This window comes from Salmo salar, chromosome 14 (assembly GCF_965601325.2).
Source record: "Salmo salar chromosome 14, fSalSal1, whole genome shotgun sequence".
NCBI classification, from domain to species: domain Eukaryota; kingdom Metazoa; phylum Chordata; class Actinopteri; order Salmoniformes; family Salmonidae; genus Salmo; species Salmo salar.
The window spans coordinates 4,905,800-4,930,592 of NC_138304.1; the positions used below are offsets into that span (position 1 = coordinate 4,905,800).

General features: G+C 40.7%; 1 protein-coding gene across 6 annotated transcripts in view; it reads right to left on the bottom strand.

Annotated features, from left to right (window-relative positions):
- Nucleotides 1-1,291: 1,291 nt before the first annotated feature.
- amph (amphiphysin) overlaps nt 1,292-24,793 on the bottom strand; it is a 134,062-nt gene continuing 110,560 nt past the window's right edge. For 4 of the 6 annotated variants that reach the window (XM_082960692.1, XM_014139127.3, XM_045693800.2 and 1 more), the window contains 7 exons: nt 22,126-22,356; nt 21,576-21,632; nt 18,643-18,696; nt 17,903-17,956; nt 3,505-3,693; nt 3,029-3,130; nt 1,292-2,606 (listed from right to left, as the gene is read on the bottom strand). In XM_082960692.1, coding sequence (XP_082816818.1) covers nt 2,502-2,606; nt 3,029-3,130; nt 3,505-3,693; nt 17,903-17,956; nt 18,643-18,696; nt 21,576-21,632; nt 22,126-22,356 — 792 coding nt within the window. In that variant the 3' untranslated portion in view covers nt 1,292-2,501. The remainder of the gene's footprint in view (nt 2,607-3,028; nt 3,131-3,504; nt 3,694-17,902; nt 17,957-18,642; nt 18,697-21,575; nt 21,633-22,125; nt 22,357-24,793) is intronic. The other 2 variants (XM_082960693.1, XM_014139128.3) reach the window with 2 other exon arrangements.

Below are 24,793 nucleotides of genomic sequence, written 5' to 3' on the forward strand. Positions count from 1 at the left end.
AGACTTGCTTGGGCCAAGAAACACGAGCAATGGACGATAGACCGGTGTAAATCCGTCCAATTTTTTGATTTTTGGTTCCAACACACCTCCAGGCTGTGTAAGGGTTATTTGACCAAGAAGGAGCGTGATGGAGTGCTGCATCAGATGACCTGGCCTTCACAATCACCCGACCTCAACCCAATTGAGATGGTTTGGGATGAGTTGGACCGCAGCTTGAAGGAAAAGCAGCCAACAAGTGCTCAACATATGTGGGAACTCCTTCAAGACTGTTGGAAAAGCTTTCCAGGTGAAGCTGGTTGAGAGAATGCCATGAGTGTGAAAAGCAAAGGGTGGCTATTTGAAGAATCTCAAATAAAAAAATGGATTATGATTTGTTTAACACTTTTTTGGTTACTACATGATTCCATGTGTTATTTCCTAGTTTTGATGTCTTCACTATTATTCTACCATGTAGAACATTTTAAAAATAAAGAAAAACCCTTGAATGAGTAGGTGTTCTAAAACTTTTGACCTGTAGTGTAACTATTGTATAATATACTGTGTCCATAAAATTGATATAGTGTTTATAATCTGAAATTGTGGCTTCTACTTCATCTGCAATATTGAAGCTGATCTAGTATTGAAGCTGCTCTGTCCTTAGTTGATCATTTTCAGCCTTAAGCTGAACATGTTATTACTTCAACTTTATATCAAAGGAGTGCCTTTGATTTGACGGGCTGCTCATGCGCAGGTCAGTGCGACACAACGTTGCCATAACATCTTCTACACAGCGTGATCGGGAATTTGTATTGGAGAAGCCGTTTCTGGAGCTCTTCATCTACAGTATATTGGCTCTTTGATTTGGTATTGTCTGACTCTCGCAAGTGCAGTAAATTGAATGGCGTTGACCCTGCCATGCTGTGCAACTCACAAGTTCCTGTTTTTCATGAACAACAAAAATCGTATTTGGATATTTTTCTTTGAAAAAATACTAGTTGAATATCGGAATGTATTTGGAAATACACTTGGAAAGTATTGACATGTATTTTCAGATACAAGTGTATTTCCAGATACAAATATTTAAATACTCCATGCATTTGTACCCCGGTCTGTTTGGTCCTCCAGGGTATTTGGAAACAACTATTTGAAAATTGTTTCAAATAGTATTTAGAGGAAATAATTAGAAAAATACTTTCAAATACTTCAAATAGAAGTAGTTGATTTAGCCAGACAATAAGTATTTAAAATACAAATACTTAAATACGCATGTATTTGAACCAGATCTGCAAATAATTCCCAATCAACGAGGAGCTGTAACATATTAACTATTCTTTATTCACCTTTAGATAAATAATCACAGATATGTATATCACAAAAAAAGGTTATACAGTGAGGGCTAACTGTACGAAAACAGGAGTGACGTCATATTCATTGCTATACTGAACAGTTGGACTATTGTGACCCTACAGTATGTAAACCAATTACATAGATTGCATATCTGATTTCTCTCCCAGCACCTTCCCAGTGATCTTAGACTTTAAAAATATAAAGTTAAATAAATACAATTTATCATAACATTTCATTCACAAATAAATAACTTCATATGTCTTTCCACTGGTTGACTTGGTTTCTTGTATATATGTAATTGCAGATATAAGGTATAAGGATATACACATTAACGTTTTATGTTAGGGAGCTACAGTGTTATTTTTTTTATTTTACTTTGAGAAAGCTGCATCTGCCAGTTCCTGGATCTCAGCTTCATCACTAACATAATATTTCATGCTGGAAACTCATCGGACGTCCCATTCCAATGCTCAGAATTTCAACGTCAATTATGTTGTTTCGGCAAGAGCACAGCACGTCTTGTCAATGAACAATGTCAACACTGAGTACTCCAAAAAAATCATCACTACAGCCGCACACATACAGCCATGACACTACAAGAGAACACTAACAATGATGCAAGGTAACATTTATGGCTGAAATGTCAGAAAGAAAACACTTAAAGTAACACTTAAGAACAGTTAGATAGATCATAGCACTACAGATTCTTAGAAATTCCGCTGCAGAGCAACAAAATCAATACAATACACTTGGTGCAGAGAAGATAAGGTAACTTTTTTTTTTCTTCAGGAGGAATTTCTCATTTTAGTTTATCCTTGAAACAGATATGGATTTACATGTGGAGATCAAGGGATTTACATGTGGAGGTCACCACACTTCCCACAAAGCACACATCAATTCGCTGCTGCTTAAAGGTTAACAAACAAAAAAAGGGTAGACCATACTATCGCATCATGCTCATGTTATTTTTCCTTATGCTCCGAGCAGGTACTAGTGTTTATCCACACTTGGTTTGTATTTTGTTGATTGTTTGTGTCATTTCCTCTATTAGTGACGGCCTTGGTCTGTCTTGCAGACAAGGTCACAGACGGGTTAGCAGACGATCGGCTAGACATTGTCTGGAGAACACAGGCCCCTTCACCTCCCCCACAACTATTTTCTCCGGGCTCAGATGGTTACTCCAAGCGCTGTGTGAAGTTTTCTGGGAAGAGTCCTTTGTGGGCACTGGCCCCAAGGTGCGACCATTCGCTTTCCTTGATACCTGTAAGCCAGCCCGCATCCTGGAAAACATGGAGAAAGTGAGGCAAGGGGTGAATTTGATTGGCCATGGATATGCCTGTGTACTAGGCTGGTAGCTAACATAAAGCTAAACTACTCTATTTGTGTATGTGTTAGGTAGACAAGGACCCAGCTCTATTTCGGTCCTTTAACTTTCTCAAAAGCCTATCCTTTCAGTGTTCACAGATCTATGAGGCATAAGAAATATGTTTATGGCTCCACCAAGTGGATCGTCTGGCATATTGTTACATGGAGTGCTGTGTTTGTTTTTTTACGTACCAATGATCTGAGATCCACTCTATTTTATACCATATTTATGATATACTATGGACGTGAAGTGCTCAGTATTTGTACAGGGTTAATATAGAGTTTTTAGAATTTTAAAGCTGATTTAATGCAGTGTGAATACAGAGTTTTTCCTCACCTGATCTTCTGCTGTAGCCGTGGGAACAACCAGAACCACGTCACCTTTCTTCAGCTCCAGCTCGTCTGAGTTTGCAGCTTCAAAGTCATGCAGAGTCTCCACCTACAGGATGGGAGTTCATAATACAGCATGAGAACGCATGTGTGTGTGTGCATCCAAGTGTGTGTTGATAACGGTATACAACAAAATACAGTTATTCTATTTTGAGTGTTGCCAGTTTCACACTATAGGGCCAAACCTAGTAAAGCCCAGCTGTATTGGGCAAGCCTGGTTATGAGTCCACCATAGTCGCTGGAAAGACCAACTGAAAAGAAAATATCCTATCTAGCCAGCACAGTACAATTCGGGTCAGCCTTATAGTGTGAATCAGGCAGGTCTTGTGGGTGTTTGTGTGTGTGCGTGGGCAAGAGTGAGAGAGAGACTGACACAAAAAAGGAGTATAGTGGGTTAGAGAGTGTGTGTGGACCAGGGAAAACCTTGTAAAGGAAGCCAGGAGGGAGTCCTGGTGGGCCGTCAGAGGTGGTGATGTCTTTGGCCGTCTGGGTGTCCGGTGTCACTCCGTTGTCGCTGATGGTCGTTGGGGAAATGTCAATAACGTCGCGGTCATCATCACCTTCGTTGCTGGAGGCTGGCTCAATCACCACTGAGGGAATAGGCATCTTCTCCTGGTGAGGAAAGAAACCCATTAACGAGACACAATAACACACACACACATCCACACATGTATACATGCTAAAACGTAGGCATACAAGCAGTTAACATATTCTTCAAGAAATAAATAATATGATTTTCACACTACAGTTCCACATAGTTTCGAAACATGGTTTCATTGGATTAATATGTTGACATTTCAGTGTCTATTTTCATGAATACCATTCATGTTTACATCAATGGCTACAGTACATCCCAATAATTCTAAAAAAGCTTCCTTTCCTTGTCTCTTTTCCTTCATGACCACTCATCACAAACATGATGACCTTGTGTAAACAACATGGTGGCAACCAAACCTCGAAGGTCATCAAGGAAATACGATGAGGGATCAGGGGACATGATCAAGAGAAATTCTGGGCCCCAATTATATTTATTCATTGTATACTGACATACCGGTAAGATATTTACAGTTCGCACCAACATTTTGTAACATATTAACTTTTGAAAACATAAAATGCAAAGGGAGTGGAGCTGTCCAAGGCAGCTAACAATAAGATAAAATACCACTAAAAAGTCAACAGCTCTAACGACAAGAAGTATTCCAGTCATCAGCAGATGTTCTCGTCCTGTACAATGGCGCCGGAGGTGATGGCTGCCGTTTTACAGTCCCCTAACCAATTGTGCTATTGTGTGTTTTTTCGCGTTATTTGTAACTTACTTTTTTGTACATAATGTTTCTGCCACCGTCTCTTATGACCGAAAAGAGCTTCTAGACATCAGGACAGCGATTACTTACCTCGTACTGGAAGAAGATTTTTTCTTTAACGAGTCGGACGCAAAGGATTTACTTCAGACACCCGACAAGGCCCTCATCCCCGTCATTCGCAGTAGAAAGAGACAGACATCGGGGACGTAGGTCGGGGTGCCTTCTAAAGATCCGATGGCGAGCGGGTAATCTGCCTTCACCATTGGTCCTATTAGCCAACGTACAATCATTGGATAATAAAATAGACGAACTATGATCACGTATATCCTACCAACGGGACATTAAAAACTGTAATATCTTATGTTTCACCGATTCGTGGCTGAACGACAACATGAAAAACACACAGCTGGTGAGGTTTACGCTGCATTGGCAGGATAGAACAGCCGCCTCTGGTAAGACAATGGGTGACGTTCTATGTATATTTGTAAACAACAGCTGGTGCACAAAATCTAATAGTAAGGAATTCTCTAGGTTTTACTCACCTGAGACTATTTCATGATAAGCTGTAGACCACACTATTTACCAAGAGAGTTTACATCTACAGTTGAAATCGGAAGTTTACATACACCTTAGCCAAATACATTTAAACTCAGTTTTTCACAATTCCTGACATTTAATCCCAGTAAAAATTCCCTGTCTTAGGTCAGTTAGGATCACCACTTTATTTTAAGAATGTGAAATGTCGGAATAATAGTAGAGAGAATCAATTATTTCAGCTTTTATTTCTTTCATCACATTCCCAGTGGGTCAGAAGTTTACATACACTCAATTAGTATTTGGTAGCATTGCCTTTAAATTGTTTAATTGAGTCAAACGTTTCGGGTAGCCTTCCACAACCTTCCCACAATAAGTTGGGTGAATTTTGGCCCATTCCTCCTGACAGAGCTTGTGTAACTGAGTCAGGCTTGTAGGCCTCCTTGCTCGCACACGCTTTTTCAGTTCTGCCCACAAACTATATTATAGGATGGGGTTCAGGGATTTGTGATGGCCACTCCAATACCTTAACTTTGTTGTCCTTAAGCCATTTTGCCACAACTTTGGAAGTATGCTTGGGGTCATTGTCCATTTGGAAGACCAATTTGGCACCAAGCTTTAACTTCCTGACATAGGTCTTGAGATGTTGCTTCAATATATCCACATAATTTTATTTTCCTCATGATGCCATCTATTTTGTGAAGTGCACCAGTCCCTCCTGCAGCAAAGCACCCCCACAACATAATGCTGCCACCCTCGTGTTTCACGGTTGGGATGGTGTTCTTCGGCTTGCAAGCCTGCCCCTTTTACCTCCAAACATAACAATGGTAATTATGGCCAAACAGTTCTATTTTTGTTTCATCAGACCAGAGGACATTTCTCCAAAAAGTACGATCTTTGTCCCCATGTGCAGTTGCAAACCATAGTCTGGCTTTTTTTACGGCAGATTTGGAGCAGTGGCTTCTTCCTCGCTTAGCGGCCTTTCAGGTTATATCAATATAGGACTCGTTTTACTGTGGCTATAGATACTTTTGTACCTGTTTCCTCCAGCATCTTCACAAGGTCCTTTGCTGTTGTTCTGGGATTGATTTGCACTTTTCGCACCAAAGTAAGTTAATCTCTAGAAGACAGAACGCGTCTCCTTCCTGAGCGGTACGACGGCTGCGTGGTCCCATGGTGTTTATACTTGCGTACTATTGTTTGTACAGATGAACATGGTACCTTGAGGCGTTTGGAAATTGCTCCCAAGGATAAACCAGACTTGAGGTCTACAATTTTTTCCCGAGGTCTTGGCTGATTTATTTAGATTTTCCCATGATGTCAAGCAAAGAGGCACTGAGTTTGAAGGTCGGCCTTGAAATACTTCCACAGGTACACCTCCAATTGACTCAAATTTTGTCAATTAGCCTATCAGAAGCTTCTAAAGCCTTGACATCATTTTCTGGAATTTTCCAAGGTGTTTAAAAGGCACAGTCAACGTAGTGTATGTAAACTTCTGACCCACTGGAATTGTGATACAGTGAATTATAAGTTAAATAATCTGTCTGTAAACAATTGTTGGAAAAATCACTTGTCATGCACAAAGTAGATATCCTATCCGACTTGCCAAAACTATAGCTTGTTAACGAAAAATCTGGGGAGTGGTTGAAAAACGAGTTTTAATGACTCCATCCTATGTGTATGTAAACATCTGACTTCAACTGTATATTCTTCGTAGCTGTCTATTTACCACCACAAACCGATACTTGCACTAAGACCACACACAATGTGCTGTATACGGAAAACGCTCATCTAGAGGCGGCGCTCCTAGTGGCCGGGGAATTTAATGCAGGGAAACTTAAATCCGTTTACCAAATTTCTACGAGCATGTTAAATGTGCAACCAGAGGGAGAAAACTCTTGACCACCTTTACTCCACACACAGAGACACGTACAAAGATCTCTCTCGCCCTCCATTTGGCAAATCTGACCATCATTCTATCCTCCTGATTCCTGCTTACAAGCAAAAACTAAAGCAGGAAGCACCAGTGACTTGGTCAATAAAAAAGTGGTCGGCTGAAGCAGATGCTAAGCTACAGGACTGTTTTGCTAGCAGAGACTGGAATATGTTCCGGGATTGTTCCGATTGCATTGAGGAGTACATCACATCAGTCACTGGCTTCATCAATAAGTGCATAAATGATGTCGTCCCCACAGTGACTATACCCCAACCAGAAGCCATGGATTACAGGCAACATTCGTACTGAGCTAAAGGGTAGAGCTGCTGCTTTCAAGGTGCGGGACTCTAACCCGGAAGCTTACAAGAAATCCCGCTATGCCCTCCGACGAACCATCAAACGGGCCTAGCGCCAATACAGGACTAAGATTGAATCGTACTACACCGGCTCCGATGCTCATCGGATGCGTCAGGGCTTGCAAACTATTACAGACTACAAAGGGAAGCACAGCCACGAGCTGCCCACTGACACAAGCCTACCTACTTCTATGCTCACTTCAAGGCAAGAAACATGCATGAGAGCACCAGCTGTTCCGGATGACTGTGTGATCATGCTCTCCATAGCCGATGTGAGTAAGACCTTTAAACAGGTCAACATTCACAAGGCCGCAGGGCCAGACAGATTACGTGTACTCCGAGCATACACTGACCAACTGGCAAGTGTCTTCACTGACATTTTCAACCTGTCCCTGACCGAGTCTGTAATACCAACATGTTTCAAGCAGACCACTATAGACCCTGTGCCCAAGAACACTAATGTAACCTGCCAAAATGACTACCGACCCGTAGCACTCACGTCTGTAACCATGAAGTGCTTTGAAAGGCTGGTCATGGCTCACATCAACACCATTATCCCAGAAACCCTAGACCCACTCCAATTTGCATACCGCCCCACAGATCCACAGATGATGCAATCTCCATTGCACTCCACATTGCCCTTTCCCACCTGGACAAAAGGAACACCTATGTGAGCATGCTATTCAATGACTACAGCTCAGCGTTCAACACCATAGTGCCCTCAAAGCTTATCAATAAGCTAAGGACCCTGGGACTAAACACCCCCCCTCTGCAACTGGATCCTGGACTTCATGACGGGCCGCCCCCAGGTGGTGAGGGTAGGTAGCAACACATCCGCCACACTGATCCTCAACATGGGGGCCCCTCGGGTGCGTGCTCTGTCCCCTCCTGTACTCCCTGTTCACTCATGACTGCATGGCTAGGCATGACTCCAACACCATCTTTAAGTGTTCCGATGACACAACAGTGGTAGACCTGATCACCGACAACGATGAGACAGCCAATAGGGAGGAGGTCAGAGACCTGGCTGTGTGGTGTCAGGACAACAACCTCTCCCTCAACGTGATCAAGACAAAGGAGATGATTGTGGACCACAGGAAAAGGAGGACCGAGCACACATTCTCATCGACGGGGCTGTAGTGGAGCAGGTTGAGAGCTTCAAGTTCCTTGCTGTCTACATCACCAACAAACTATCATGGTCCAAACACACCAAGACAGTCGTGAAGAGGGCACGACAAAGCCGTTAGCCCCTCAGGAGACAGAAAAGATTTGGCATGGGTTCTCAGATCCTAAAAAAGTTCTACAGCTGCACCAGAGAGCATCCTGACTGTTTGCATCACTGCCTGGTATGGCAACTGCTCGGCCTCCAACCGCAAGGCACTACAGAGGGTAGTGCGAACGGCCCAGTACATCACTGGAGCCAAGCTCCCTGCCATCCAGGATCTCTATACCAGGCGGTGTCAGAGGAAGGCCCTAAAAATTGTCAAAGACTCCAGCCCTAGTCATAGACTGTTCTGTCTGCTACCGCACGGCAAGCGGTTCCGGAGTGCCAAGTCTAGGACCAAAAGGTTTCTTAACAGCTTCTACCCCCAAGCCAATAGACTCCTGAACAGCTACCGTAATTTCCGGACTATAAGCCGCAACTTTTTTCCCACGCTTTGAACGTCGCGGCTTAAACAATGATGCGGCTAATATATGCATTTTTCCCACTTTCAAATTTCTTCCTCAAAAAAACATTCTGTGACGTGCTCAGTTTTTTGGCGGTATGAAGCTTTCATTAGACCAATGAAATTGCCGAACGGGTTAAGGTCAAACATCTTTTTTGTTTACTGTTTAGATTAAATCGAGCGCTCTCAAACTTCCCATCATTCTGATTACGGTAGTTATTTTGTCACCCTGATTCCTGGGGGCACAACAAAGTATTTGCAGCCACTCGACATCAGTGTAAATCGTGCATTTAAGGTGGCGCTCCGTGTTCAGTGGGAGGCTTGGATGACAAGTGGGGAGAAATCCTTCACTAAAATGGGCCGCATGCGAAGAGCAACTTATGGTCAAGTCTGCCAGTGGGTCCTGACAGCGTGGAGCATTGTCAAAAAAATCCACTATCATCAACGGGTTTCGAAAGGCTGGACTGCTGCGTGTTGAAGAGGGCTCAGCGGGGGATTTGCCTCCGGATGAAAGTGACGAGAGCGACAATGAAAACGATCCAATATCGGATGAAGCAATTCTGAGGCTATTCAACTCCGACACCGAAGGAGATGACTTCAGTGGTTTCAGTGCACAGGAGAAGGAAGATTGTGACCAATGACTTTCTTGGTAGGCTACTGTTTACTGCTAATTTTGTATTTTTTGTTACAAGCTGTGTTTCGTTAAAGCCTATTTATTTTTGTTACAAGCCGTGTTTCGTTAAAGCCTGAGTAAAGTTCATTTGTTTCAATGTACCGGTAGGCACCTGCGGCTTATAGACATGTGCGGCTTATTTATGTTCAAAATAATACTTTTTAAAAAATTCAGTGGGTGCGGCTTATATTCAGGTGCGCTTAATAGTCCGGAAATTACGGTAATCAAATAATTACCCAGACTATTTGCATTGTGCCCCCCCCCTTGCTGCTTCTGTCTGTTTATTATCTATGCATAGTCACTTTAACTATACCTACATGTACATATTTCTTCAATTACCTTTACTAACCGGTGTCCCCAGCACATTGACTCTGTACCGGCCCCCCTGTATATAGCTTCGCTACTGTTATTTTACGACTGCTATTTAATTATTTGTAATTATTATACATTTTTTTACTTATCTATTTTTTACTTAACATTGCATTGTTGGTTAAGGGCTTGTAAGTAAGCATTTCACTGTAAGGTCTACCTACACCTGTTGTAATCAGCGCATGTGACAAATACAATTATTTGATTTGATTTATTCAACGAGTCAGAGCATCTCAGCGCATGAGGACAAATGAGTTTGCTCTTATTCTTATAGCATTGAAAATATGGGGGATAATTCCTTTCTATGGTATTCAGAAAAGAGGCATTTATAAAGGTGGGAATAGATTCCCACTCAAATGGAATTAGATTGTCATCGATCTGCATGTGCGTATAGCATTTGAAAAATACAGTATGGAAGCGATCACCACAAATGAATACACAGTAAAAAAATTAAAAAAAATACCAAAAATAAACACCGGTGCAATAAGGTGACAACATTATTTTACAGTTCATAATGTGAGAAGTTTGGGAGATTTTTGGGGTATTTTCTCTACTTGAAACTAGGCAAGTTATGTACATCTGTCTCCTAATCATTCATACCATTTATAGGTCTGTACATAAGACCGTCAGATCACAATATTGATTTTAATCCAAAAAATCTGGACGTTACATTTTCCCCTTGCCAGAGGAATTGTAACAGTAGCTGGGGTCAAATGTAACACCTAAAAAAATTTATCAAATAAACTCACTTAACTTAAAAAACATTAGAGTTTATGAATTATTATATCATAGACATACAGTATGTAATGATTTTTCAATAAATATAAGTATTTTTATGTACGTAACCAATATTTACCGTAACAACCCCATTTGGTTCTGCTCAAAACATCTTGAATAGTCTGATGTTGCACAGATCATATCTGTTTTAAATTCTTTGGCACTCTACAGGACCTCAAGGCTATTTTAAGTTAGTATTTGTATAATTAATACCATCTTAAAGTTAAAATCACTTTCAACATTTGGCTGCTTGCATTACAATTGCACCCCAACCCTAGCAGCCATGAAAAAAAATTATGTGCCCTGCAAGAGACACTAATAGTGACACTTGTTAGTGTTAAGCCAACATATAGTGATGAAAATTATTGTAGTTTGAATTCTTGGACATTAATGCTCAGGACAGTAGAAAAAAATATACAGGTAGTGGAAAAAACTACTTTCCCCCTAAAAACCTATGGGTAAATGTTAAAACAAGCAAATAGTGAGATATTTGACTGAACAATTTCGAGCAGGGAGAGAACTTAAATTGGCATATACTGGGTGAGTTTCATCACACTAGCTTGTTTCTGTTTGAAAAAATTAAATGTGTTACAATTGGCCAATGTTACAATTGCCCCTGGTCTCCCCTACTAGCAGCACTGCCAAAGATAGTGTAACCACCAGAAAACAACACAATATACAAATACAAAATATATACGGCAAAACAGCACTATTCAATACAAAACAATATATGAACATTAAATATATAGAGCATAGACAGGTTGGTTGTTTAGCAAGAAAACCGTCACGTACGCAACTATAGGGCAAAACAGACGGAGTGTGTACATGTCATGGGGTGACCTGCCTCTATATATTTCGTCTCCAATGTTATTGTTGGTTAGCTAGCTAATGACTTTTAGCCATATTAGCGTAGACGTGACATCAGTCCAGACACCTCAAAACAAGACATAGTATCAAGAACATGATAAAACTAGCAGAAAAGAGCCTCCTACGATTCCCCAAATGGCAGCTTCTTGTCATTGTTGTTATCTGGCCATCCAGAATCACAACATACAGACTTCTGCCCCATTGAAGCGTACTCATCATTTCCGCGGCGTTGCCAGCTAACTCGTCTATAACGACACCGAAAACATAATTGTATCAGAACTGCGCTTTGAATTTTGAATTTAAGGGTTAAAGTTATAAGTGATGATAACAATGTATGTATGAACAAACAGGATCTGGAAAAATTACACAACAAGGTTTATAACACACCATAGAAAATATATCTATTTCAAACATCGTAATCCACTATCTGCCCAAATCATCACTTCCCACTGGGCACAGATGTCATTTCAACGTCTATTCCATGTTGGTTCAATGTAATTTCATTGAAATGACATGGAAACAACTTTGATCCAAGCAGTGTGTGCCCAGTGGGCTAGGTCTTTGATAGTGCTACTGGTGTAACTCGTAAACCTACTTGCTACTGTTTGTTTCAAGTAAAGCGATGTGGAAAGTAGGCTTTTGATAGAAAATATTAACAGCAAAAAGCTTGTTTTCGATGTGTGAATCCTATAAAGGAGATCCGTTTTGGGGACAAGTCTGATACCAAGCTTGTAGATGATATATTCATAATGTTGAGCATTGTGCAGCAATCCGGATACCGTGCTGCTGCTACAAGGCAACATTTCCATCATTCAGTAACACTTTACCTAAACCCAAATTATATAACAGGTACTTTTGTTGCGCAACAAACTTAAATAACAGTACATCTCACAGATCAGGTAACGGAAATCAGATGCCGCAACTTTTTGCGACGTTCGCTTTGTCATGCCTGCAGTATGGCACAGTAAGTCATCATTATGATCACATTATGTAGGCAGATTCAAATAAAGTGTTAGCAATAATGCTAGGTGATAGCTCTGGTATCAGATACATCACCACGATGAGGATAACGGGGATGCAACTTTCAGTAGTCAGTTTGTTACCAGAGTGTCTTCCTGAGGAGAACCTTTAGCATCCACAGGTGCCTACAGTCCAGACAAAGAGATGTTATTGATGCAGACCAACCACCATAAGGCTACGGATCAAACAAGAGTTAAGACAAGTCCCTGTTCTCCATTACAAAGTACAATGTCTGTTCTTCACCAAATAGGTATCCATCTGAACGCTCAGTAAAGTTGCAACCTACATAAGAAAACGCGGATAACTTTCAAAGATTTTGGCAGCATTCACAAGAAATCTGAGTTATAATTGTTGCAGTTGTTTGTGGTTCAGCAACAATTAATGACAGTTCACAATACTAAACGGGAAGCAATTACGTAACGTCTACCGTGGAATGGGGGGGGCAATAAAAAAAGCAAAGTGAACAATTGAGAAGCAGTTTCAATTTAAAACATTTTGACTGACATCTGCCTATAGCAAATGTATATACATTTTAGTTAGCAGTAGAAACATTTATTGCGATGCAATCATGGCTGTCGTATTCCCATTTTTGGTGGATTAACTGTCGCCTTGTTCGTTTGACTTTTTTTATTTTTTTTATTATTATTATTTTGAGCAACATTCATTCCCTGCAATAGCCCTTTTGTTTAATTTCTGAATAGTTAAAACACCCACACCAGTAGAAATCCACTTTTTCGAGCTGAAAGACGATGGCCAGAGCTTGCTTACCCAGGATGTTGCACATCGATTTAAGTCAATAAATCATCATTTTAGTCAATGCATGATATATTTGGGCTTGAAGTGCCTAATCCGAATGTGTGACTTCACATGTTTCCATGAGATTTACGTGCCTTTTCCTATGAATAACATTTTTCAGCCTGCGTTTCCTTTCAGGGCTGGGTTTTATTTAAATGTTACTTACCACCTACAGTACCAATATGGCATTAAAACAAAAATCTGAAACATCTGCTCTGTAGCCAACACTTGGGTTTCTACTAGATAAAGAAGCTACAAAGTAAAATTGGCTATACCGTGCAAATTCATGAGAACAAAATAGCTTTTTGGTCTTAATTTAAGGTTAGGCTAAGTTTAGCAGTGTGGTTAAGGTTAGCTGTGTGGTTAAGGTTAGGTTTAAAATATGATTTTAAAAAGAGAAAATGTAGAAATAGACTAGGTTTATGACCCTAACTAGTGATGACCCTACACTTGGCCACCTTGCCATGGGGCATCTCCTTTTTTTTCTGGCAAATTATCATAATCCATTGCCACTCCTGTTTGCCATATCTTCAATTTAGGCCTACTAGAGAGTGTGTGCCCTCAGGCCTGGGGGGAAGCAAAGGTAATTCCGCTACCTAAGAATAGCAAAGCCCCCTTTACTGATTCAAATAGCCGACCAATCAGCCTGTTACCAACCCTTAGTAAATCTTTTGAAAAAATGGTGTTTGACCATATACAATGCTATTTTACAGTAAATAAATAGACCCCAAAAAATCAGCACGCTTGTAAGGAAGGAGATTTAACGAGCACAGCCCTTACACAAATGACTGATGATTGGCTGGGAGAAATTGATGATAGAAATATTGTGGGGGCTGTTTTGTTAGACTTCAGTGCGGCTTTTGACATTATCGATCATATTCTGCTGCTGGAAAAACGTATGTGTTATGGCTTACACCCCCTGCTATAATGTGGATGAAGAGTTACCTGTCTAACATAACACAGAGGGTGTTCTTTAATGGAAGCCTCTCCAACATAACCCAGGTAGAATCAGGAATCCCCCAGGGCAGCTGTCTACGCTCCTTACTTTTTTCAATCTTTATAAACAACATGCCACTGGCTGAGTAAAGCCAGTGTGTCTATGTATGCGGATGATTCAACACTATAACACGTCACCTACTACAGCGACTGAAATGACTGCAACACTTAACAAAGAGCTACAGTTAGTTTCAGAATGGGTGGCAAGGAATAAGTTAGTCCTAAATATTTCAAAAACTAAAAGCATTGTATTTGGAACAAATCATTCACTAAACCCAAAACTAAATATTGTAATGAATAATGTGGAAAATTAGCAGGTTGAGATGTCTAAACTGCTTGTAGTAACCCTGGATTGTAAACTGCCATGGTCAACACATATTGATACAACAGTAGCTAAGATGGGGAGAAGTCTGTCCACAATAAAGCGCTGTTCCACCTTCTTAACAAAACTATCAACCTGGCAGGTCCTACAGACCTAGTTTTGTCGCACATGGACCACTGTTCAGTCGTGTGGTCAGGTGCCACAAAGAGGGACTTAGCAAAATTGCAGTTGGCTTAGAGAACAGGGCACCACAGCTGGCCCCTAAATGAACACGGGGAGCTATCATTAATGATATGCATGTCAATCTCTCACGGCTCAAAGTGGAGGAGAGATTGACTTCATCCCTACTTGTTTTGTAAGAGGTGTTGACAAGCTGAATGCACCGAGCTGTCTGGTTTAAACTACTAGCACACAGCTTGGACAACCATGCATACCCCACAAGACATGCCACCAGAGGTCTCTTCACAACCCCAAAGTCCAAAACAGACCACTGGAGGCGCTCAGTACTACAAAGAGCCATGACTACACAAAACTCTATTCCACATCAGGTAACTGATGCAAGCAGTAGAATCAGATTTGAAAAAACTGATAAAAATACATCTTATGGAACAGCAGGGACTGTGAAGAGACACACAGATACAGACACACGCATGCTATCACACGCACTCTACACACATGTACATTGTAATATTGTTGTATGGTGGTATTGTAAATGTTTTATTGTAGATATGGAGTGATGTAATAATGTTATATGATGTACTGTTTAATCTTTTGTTTTATGTGTAATGTAAGTGCCTTAATATGTTTGGACCCCAGGAAGAGTAGCTGCTGCCTTTGCACCAGCTAATGGGGATCCTTAATAAATACAAATACACATTTGTCAAGTTTCACTTATATTTGAGCTAGTCTGCATAAACAAAATATATCGTTTTTTACACTGAACAAAAATACTATAACACAACATGTAAAGTGTTGGTGTCTTGTTTTATGAGCTGAAATAAAAGATCCCGGAAATGTTCCAAAAGCACAAAAAGCTTATTTCTCTAAAATGTTAAGCAAAAATGAGAGGTGTGGCATATCAAGAAGCTGATTAAACGGCATAATCATTACACAGGTGCACCTTGTGCTGGGGACAATAAAAGGCCACTAAAATGTGCAGTTTTGTCACACAACACAATGCCACAGATGTTTGCAATTGACATGCTGACTGCAAGAATGTCCACCAGAGCTTTTGCCAGAGAATTTACCATAAGCTGCATCCAAAGTCGTTTTAGAGAAGTCCAACCGGCCTCACAACCTCAGACCATGTGTATGGCGTTGTGTGAGCGAGTTGTTTGCTGATGTCAACGTTGTGAACAGAGTGCCCTATGGTGGCGGTGGGGTTATGGTATGGGCAGGCATAAGCTACAGACAACGAACACAATTACATTTTATCGATGGCAATTTGAATGCACAGAGATACGGACCATTTCAATTGACTGATTTCTTTATATGAACTGAAACTCAGTAAAATCTTTGAAATTGTTGCATGTTGAGTTTATATTTTTGTTCAGTATAAATGGTAAAATTGTGTGATATGATTGCATTTTACATCCCCGGTCCCCCGTCGACCCAAGATGAATGGTTTTGACCATTAACGTTTTAGGCTAATTTGGTTTGCTTAGTGGGTGTGCAGGGTTTGTACATTTGCACATAACATATTATGAATCCTAAAAGCAATCTCCAAACCGTTCAATAGTTAGGCTATCCATATTACCGGAGCTTATATTCTTTTAATTTCTATGGCTGATTTGTGGCCGCAATTTAGATAATGCATTGATACATAGTTGTACAATTTAGATAATGCATTGATATATAGCTAGCTAGCTTGCTGAAATGATAACAGAGAGAACAAATAATATAGCTATTTGATCATGTCCGTGTGCAGTGGTGGAAAAAGTACCGAATTGTCATACTTGAGTAAAAGTATAGATACCTTAATAAAAAGTTACTCAAGTAAAAGTGAAAGTCACCCAGTAAAATAGTACTTGAGTAAAAGTCTAAAAGTATTTGGTTTTAAATATACTTAAGTATCAAAAGTAAATGTAATTGCTAAAATATACTTCAAAAGTATATATCATTTCAAATTCCTTATATTAAGCAAAGCAGACGGCACCATTTTCTTGCTTTTAAAATTTACGGATAGCCAGGGGCACACTCCAACACTCAGACATTATTTACAAATAAAGCATTTGTGTTTAGTGAGTTCGCCAGACCATAGGCAGTAGGGATGACCACATGTTCTCTTCATAAGTGCGTCAATTTCACCATTTCCCTGTCCTGTTAAGCATTCAAAATGTAATGAGTACTTTGGCTTGTCAGGGAAGATGTAAAAAGTACAATATTTTCTTTAGGAATGTAGTGAAGTAAAAGTAAAAGTAGTCAAAAATATAAATAGTAAAGATACCCCAAAAAACGACTTAAGTAGTACTTTAAAGTATTTTTACTTAAGTACTTTACACCACTGTCTGTGTGCAGTCCAAATATTAACGACGTTTAGAATCTGACTTGGTTTCACTGGAATTATCAAATGGCAAGAGTCAGACAAACGTCAACCCTCAACATTTCAACAGCTCGTATAGGCACAGTTTAGCTGAGATCTCTTGACCGGTAGGTTGGTATTCATATTATGAAATCATTATTTTCACCTGTGCTAACTGAAAATGGTGCTCACAATAACTTTCATTAGCTGGCTAAGGTTAGCATGCTAGCTAGTTAAACTGCCTACTGTCAGTCAGTGACTTATTTGTTGTTATTTCTCTGCTACATGTGAAAATCACCACAATGTTCCCACCCCCAATTTCTGAATATGTACTAATAGCCTGCGTCAGTTTTCGAGGTGGAACCTAAACAATAATTTCTGATCTAGGACAGGAATTACTCTAAATAAGTGCAGCAACTTCCTCTGAGGTGGGCCTTTACATTTAAATGCCTCATGCCCTTGTACTATGTTCTTAGAACATATACCTTGTAATATGAAAGTAAAGTATAACCACAACAATCACTACTATTTTCTGGAGCTTATTTCAGGCTTAAGTGAATCAATGGACTTTCGGACAGGTCCCAATAGGTCCCAGTTACTGAGCTGTGTTGAATAAGGCATATGTGGGATCATGGATATTAGGGTTTTGGGAATGGGGGTTGGGAATCTTGGGATAATAATTACCGGAGTCTCCTCCACAGGGGACTCCTTCATTTCCTCCGGGGTCGGAACAGATTCCTATGTACAAAAGAGAGTTGATTCACAATAACATCTGGGGAAAAAAATATTTTCAAGCCTCGAGGATGGCCTCTCGACTCTCCAGATTTAGTTTGGTTATTTCAAGTTATTTGGTATGTTTCATTTAATTTTGTGTACACCTATGTCACAGGTGGATAGCTCATAATAAATGGTTGGAATGGTATCAAACATGGAAAACATGTTTGACGTGTTCGATACCATTCCATTTATTCTGTTCCTGCCATTACTATGACCCTGTCCTCCCCAATTAAGCTGCCACCAACCGCCTGTGACCTATTTGCAATAGTTCTAAATCAATATAGCATTTTGATATTTCAACTCATATAATGTACAGTATATGAGAGTATATAACATTGTGGAATTTCAAGATTCAAAAGGTTGAGACTTCTAATGGCTGATGATACATTTCAATTTCACAAGGCATTGGTTCCTTTGCTATAGGGACCTGGGTCCTGCTTTATTTAAAGTGCATCTTATGAAGGCTTCATAAAACCTTTATATAGGCTTCATAAGCACTACATAGATGCTTCACAAAAATACAATTTAATGTTTAAGATTCTACAAAACATTGTAAAATATGACTTGAGGTTCAAACTCACACAAGACACTCGGCCAAATATGATTTTAGCTTCCTTTTTGCCAAATTTGGCATAAGTTATAGTTACCGGGGGAGCTGCTTCGCTGGGGGATGCTTTTTCAGCCTCTTCAACTGGGAGGATCTATGCGCAGAAAGAGGTTTTAATGCACCTAGCTAGCAACCTAAGCTTTTTCAGTACAGCCTTTAGCATTGAGTTTGTATTTGATATATTGAGCTTAATCTGCATCAATTACATACATAACAGCAGTTCTCCTTTTCATTGATATTGTTAGTATAGCATTCATGCAAGTGCAGAACGTAAAGTACTGAGATGCAGGCTTTGAGGAGTCGTTGCATCCAGTCATTGCTGTGTTGGCAAGGAAATGTTTGGTCCATTTTTTCAAGGTACAGGCTATCTTGGTGTATCAAGATTCTGCACAGATTCTATGGTTATTATATTATTATTATATTAATTTGACATTTTACTCATTTAGCAGACGCTCTTATCCAGAGCGACTTACATTTAATTTCATGCATTTCTTTTTTTTGGTACTGGCCCCCCGTGGGAATCGAACCCACAACCCTGGCGTTGCACACACCATGCTGGCGTTGCAAACACCATGCTCTACCAACTGAGCCACAGGGAAGGCAGTGGGATAGTGGGATATACTCTTGTTCAAGGAAATTATTTTAAAAATCAATGAAAATCTAAAATCAAATGAATGAAAATAAGGGCTACTCATCTTTTTTTAAGTTGTTTTGATACATGGTTGGCACATGGAAGAAAGTAAATGGATATACAGACATTTCCTCCACTCCCATGTCAAGCATGACAATAAGAGCCATATACACACAGCAATTGTAATTACCCTTCGTAAATTAGCAACTCCCCAAGGCACATACCCAATATGTACAAACGTATGTGGACACCCCTTCAAATTAGTGGAGTCGGCTATGTCAGCCACACCCGTTGCAATCTCCATAGACAAACATTGGCAGTAGAATGGCCTTACTGAAGATCTCAATGACTTTCAATGTGGCACCGTCATAGAATGCCATCTATTCAACAAGTCAGTTTGTCAAATTTCTGCCGTACTAGAGCTGCCCTGGTCAACTGTAAGTGCTGTTATTGTGAAGAGGAAACGTCTAGGAGCAACAACGGCTCAGCCACAAAGTGGTAGGCCACACAAGCTCACAGAATGGGACCGCAGAGTGCTGAACTGCGTAGGTTGTCAAAATCGTCTTTCCTCGGCTGCATCACTCACTACCGAGTTCCAAACTGCCTCTGGTAGCAACGTCAGCACAAGAACTGTTCGTCGGGAGCTTAATGAAATGGGTTTCCGTGGCCGAGCAGCCGCACACAAGCCTAAGATCACCATGTGCAATGCCATGGGTCGGCAGGACTAATCTCTGGAGTGATTAATCATGCTTCAGTATCTGGCAGTCCGAGGGATAAATCTGGATTTGGTGGATGCCAGGAGAACTCTACCTGACCCATTGCTTAGTGTCAACTGTAAAGTTTGGTGGAGGAGAAATAATGGTCTGGGGCTGTTTTTCATGGTTCGGGCTTGGCCCCTTGGTTCCAGTGAAGGGAAATCTTAACGCTACAGCATTCAATGACATTCTAGATGATTCTGTGCTTCCAACTTTGTGGCAACAGTTTGGGGAAGGCCCTTTCCTATTTCAGCATGACAATTCCCCCGTGTACAAAGCGAGGTCCATACAGAAAGCCTTCCCAGAAGAGTGGAGGCTGTTATAGCAGCAAAGGGGAGATCAACTCCATTTCAATGTCCATGATTTTGGAACGAGATGTTAGACGAGCAGGTGTCCACATACTTTTGGTCATGTAGTGTATCTCTTTGTGATGTGGCTAGTGCTTGACCCAGGTTCAGACCTTGACTAGGATTGAACAGTTCACTACAATATACACTCAAATATAACAAGTCTGTCACAATGTATAAAACAACACATACCAGCCTCATAGGAACAGAACATAAGCACTACCGTAAATTCCGGACTATAAGCCGCAACTTTTTTCCCACGCTTTGAACCTCGCGGCTTAAACAATGACGCGGCTAATATATGGATTTTACCCGCTTTCAAATTGTTTTTTTCTCCAAAAAAACACATTCTGTGACGTGCTCAGTTTTTTGGCGGCATGAAGCTTTCATTAGACCAATGAAATTGCCGAACGGGTTAAGGTCAAACAACTTTTTTGTTTACTGTTTAGATTAAATCGAGCGCTCTCAAACTTCCCATCATGGCAAAGACACGGAGAAATGCATATGATACAGCTTTCAGGTTGAAGGCGATTGATCTGGCTGTTTGAAAAGGAAATAGAGCTGCTGCACGGGAGCTTGGTCTTAATGAGTCGATGATAAGACGTTGGAAACAGCAGCGTGAGGAATTGACTCAGTGCAAAAAGACAACTAAAGCTTACTGCTCATTTTTTGTTACAAGCCGTGTTTCGTTAAAGCCTATTTATTTTTGTTACAAGCCGTGTTTCGTTAAAGCCTGTGTAAAGTTCATTTGTTTCAATGTACCGGTAGGCACCTGTGGCTTATAGACATGTGCGGCTTATTTATGTTCAAAAAAAATAAATAATAATAATTCAGTGGGTGCGGCTTATATTCAGGTGCGCTTAATAGTCCGGAAATTACGGTAATCATATTTTGGAAATACACAAGAATAGTAGAATACAAAATGTTTTATGAATGTATGTGCATGACATCTCAACAGAAACATATAGTAGATCATTAAAAATGGCACCCTAATTCTTCAATCACATTCCGACACAGACACACACATATTTCCCACCCAAGATGACTATGATGCACTCAATACAATCAGTTATTCACAAAGTCTCGACACGGACAATCTCTCAACCTCATGACACTTTGACAATGGTGATGGTAGGGTTTGGGCCGGCTAAGTTGGACTTCAATGTAACACTCACAGAACCGAGTCACAGAACAGTAATGGGAGGGCGTGAGTGGACAAAGGGGAAGATCTTACACATACCTCAGTTGGTGCAGCCCCCTCAGGCTCTGCAGATGTCACTGGAGACCCCACAGTGGACTTACCAAGAGTGAGTTAGAGAAGAATGTAATATTTAAGACTTGAATCCTGTCATAACGTACAGATTTGTTATAAAACAAGAAATGGGAGGTGTGGAGTGGATTGATGTCAAAACAAAAAGTACCACGTTTAAAATGGGAAGTTTTAAAATCAAGGAGAACATAATTGAATGACAAGGAAGGTGTCGGTAATTTCAAAGTAATAATCGTAAAAGACATGAAATCAGAAAGCATCTCCACGGAAATAATGAAAGTGATGATGATGATCATGATAATGATAATGACAAATGTGAAAACATTGATGATGATGATAAAAATGACGATGATAATACGATGATGATGATGACGGTGATGAAAAGGTTCACTTAAACAGTGGCATACAACTATGCCTATAATGATGACTTGGACCATAGATGGCTGGGGAATGGCCCATGCTTGTGATGATGAGCGTGCTATTTCACAGTTCCTGTATATAATAGCTAACTGTCACTCACATCAGGCTTCTCCTCTCCAGGGCTGGTGGCACTCTCGGCTGCCTCAGCCTCACTAGTCGGGGGAGCAGGCTCCTGGATCTCCCCTGCCTCGGCCGCTGCCTCTGTGGCATCTGAGGTCTCAGTCCCAAGGACCTCCGGGGCCACAGCAGTCTCAGCTGTTGCCTCCGGGGCCACAGCAGTCTCAGCTGGGGGCGCAGCAGCTTCAGGGGCCATGGCGGCATTGCTTTCATTCTTTCCACAAAGACAGTTGAGGGAAGAGCTGATCAACATCCCCGGTCTTACACATTACAGCAGCCCCACAACCACCCCTGTCCCACCTCACCATACCTCTTGTGTACCTTTTGATTATGCTGTGTAGCACCTTTGGTGCAACAAATGCACTACCGTTAAAATGAATGATTATCATTATCATCATCATCATCATCATCATCATTATTATTACCTGGATAGGTATGGCTGTTTAACCCTTTTACCCTCTGTATAACTATACAACATAAACATTCCGAGTGGAACTGCAGCGCAGTTTCCTTTAATCTACAATGAATTTAATTAGTTATGCGGTTTCAACAGAGAATAAAGGTGTTTGAAGCCCTTAAAGGCAGACTTAATAATATGACATCATACAAGGCAACCTTACAGATATCACAGAACTCAAATCAGAATAGATTGTCACTGTTGCCTCTTTCCAGCGTGGAAATACCACAAGGGAGGGCACAAATTGGGAAGAGCTAATAGGGACAGTCTTGACAGATTAAAATGTTGTTGTTGTTGAGGTCTGTATGCAGGAACTTGTTCCTCTATGTACAGTATGATGATTCAATATTGCTGAGTATAGTTTAAATGTTGCTTCAGAGTACAGTTTGAGCATTTTGGCAGCAATACAAAATAACAAAAAACATAATAAAGTGTTTTGGATAACAAATTCAACATAAGTGTGAACACATCCAAAACTGCACTTAAAGATGCACTATGCAGAAATCGCTCTGCCATTTCCTGGTTGCAAAATTTCAGTCATTGTGTCGAAAATCATTGTATCGTCTAAACTGCTGTGAAATATATTTTCCATAACCCAAAATATTTTATTTTCAGCTGTTTGAAGCTGGTGTACAAAATCAAAAATAAAAGAGGCAAAACATTACCTTAGGAACGTGAAACATAGAAATAGCGCACATAGAATAGATCTAACGCTTCATAGACTTGCTTTCAGTGAGAATGACAGATCTATAACTCTCACTTCTATGTGAATTTGGAGGGGTCAACCTTGGAGGGGTCAACCAAAAACGAACATATTGTAGCTTTAACAAATACAACTGAATGAATGTGAAGATGGCGCCAAAGAACATGGCTGACGTTTTACATTCTCCCAACCAATTGCGCAATTTTCTTATTTTTTTTGCGTTTTGTGTAACTTCTTTTTTTACTTATTGTGTACATAATGTTGCTGCTACCGTCTCTTATGACCGAAAATAACTTCTGGACATCAGAAAAGCGATTACTCACCACGGACTGGAAGAAACTTTCTCCTTTAACGAGTCTGACAAGAAGGATATCCTGCTTTCACTGGAAAAGGCCCAGATCCATGCCTTTTGCGTGAAGAAAAGACACCGGAAAAGGGGACGCAGATCGGGGATCCTTCTAAGAAGTCGGAGGCGAGCGAGTAAACTCCCAATGCCTTCCATTCTCCTTGCTAACGTGCAATCGTTAGAAAATAAAATTGATGACCTACTATTAAGATTACCCTACCAACGGGACATTTAAAACTAAAATCTTATGTTTCACCGAGACGTGGCTGAATGAAGAAACGGACAATATAGAGCTGGCGGGATTTTCCATGCACCGGCAGAACAGAGACGCTACCTCTGGTAAGACAAGGGGTGGGTGTGTGTGTCTTTTTGTCAATAACAGCTGGTGCGCGATGTCTAATATTAAAGAAGTCTTGAGGTATTGCAGAGTACCTTATGATATGTTGTAGAACACACTATCTACAAAGAGAGTTCTCATCTGTATTATTCGTAGCCGTCTATTTACCACCACAAAGCGAAGCTGGCACTAAGACCGCTCTCAACCAACTCAATAAGCCATAAGCAAAGAAGAAAATGCTCAACCAGAAGCGGCGCTCCTAGTGGCCGGGGACTTTAATGCAGGCAAACTTAAATCAGTTTTACCAAATTTTTACCAGCATGTAACATGTGCAACCAGGGGGAAAAAATCCTAGACCACCTTTACTCCACACACAGAGATGCATACAAAGCTCCTCCATTTGGCAAATCTGAATACAATTCTATCCTCCTGCTTCCTGCTTACAAGCAAAAACTAAAGCAGGAAGTACCAGTGACTCGCACAATACAGAAGTGGTGAGATGACACGGATGATACACCACAGGACTGTTTTGCAAGCACAGACTGGAATATGTTCCTGGATTCATCCAATGGCATTGAGGAATACACCACCTCAGTCATCGGCTTCATTATAAGTGCATCAATGACGTCGTCCCCACAGTGACTGTACGTACATATCCCAACCAGAAGCCATGGATTACAGGAAACATCCGCATCGAGCGGAGGCTAGAGCTGCCACAGCCAGCGAAGAGCCCGGATCTCAATCCCATTGAGCACGTCTGGGACCTGTTGGTTTGGAGGGTGAGATAGATACAGAGAAGGAAGAGGTA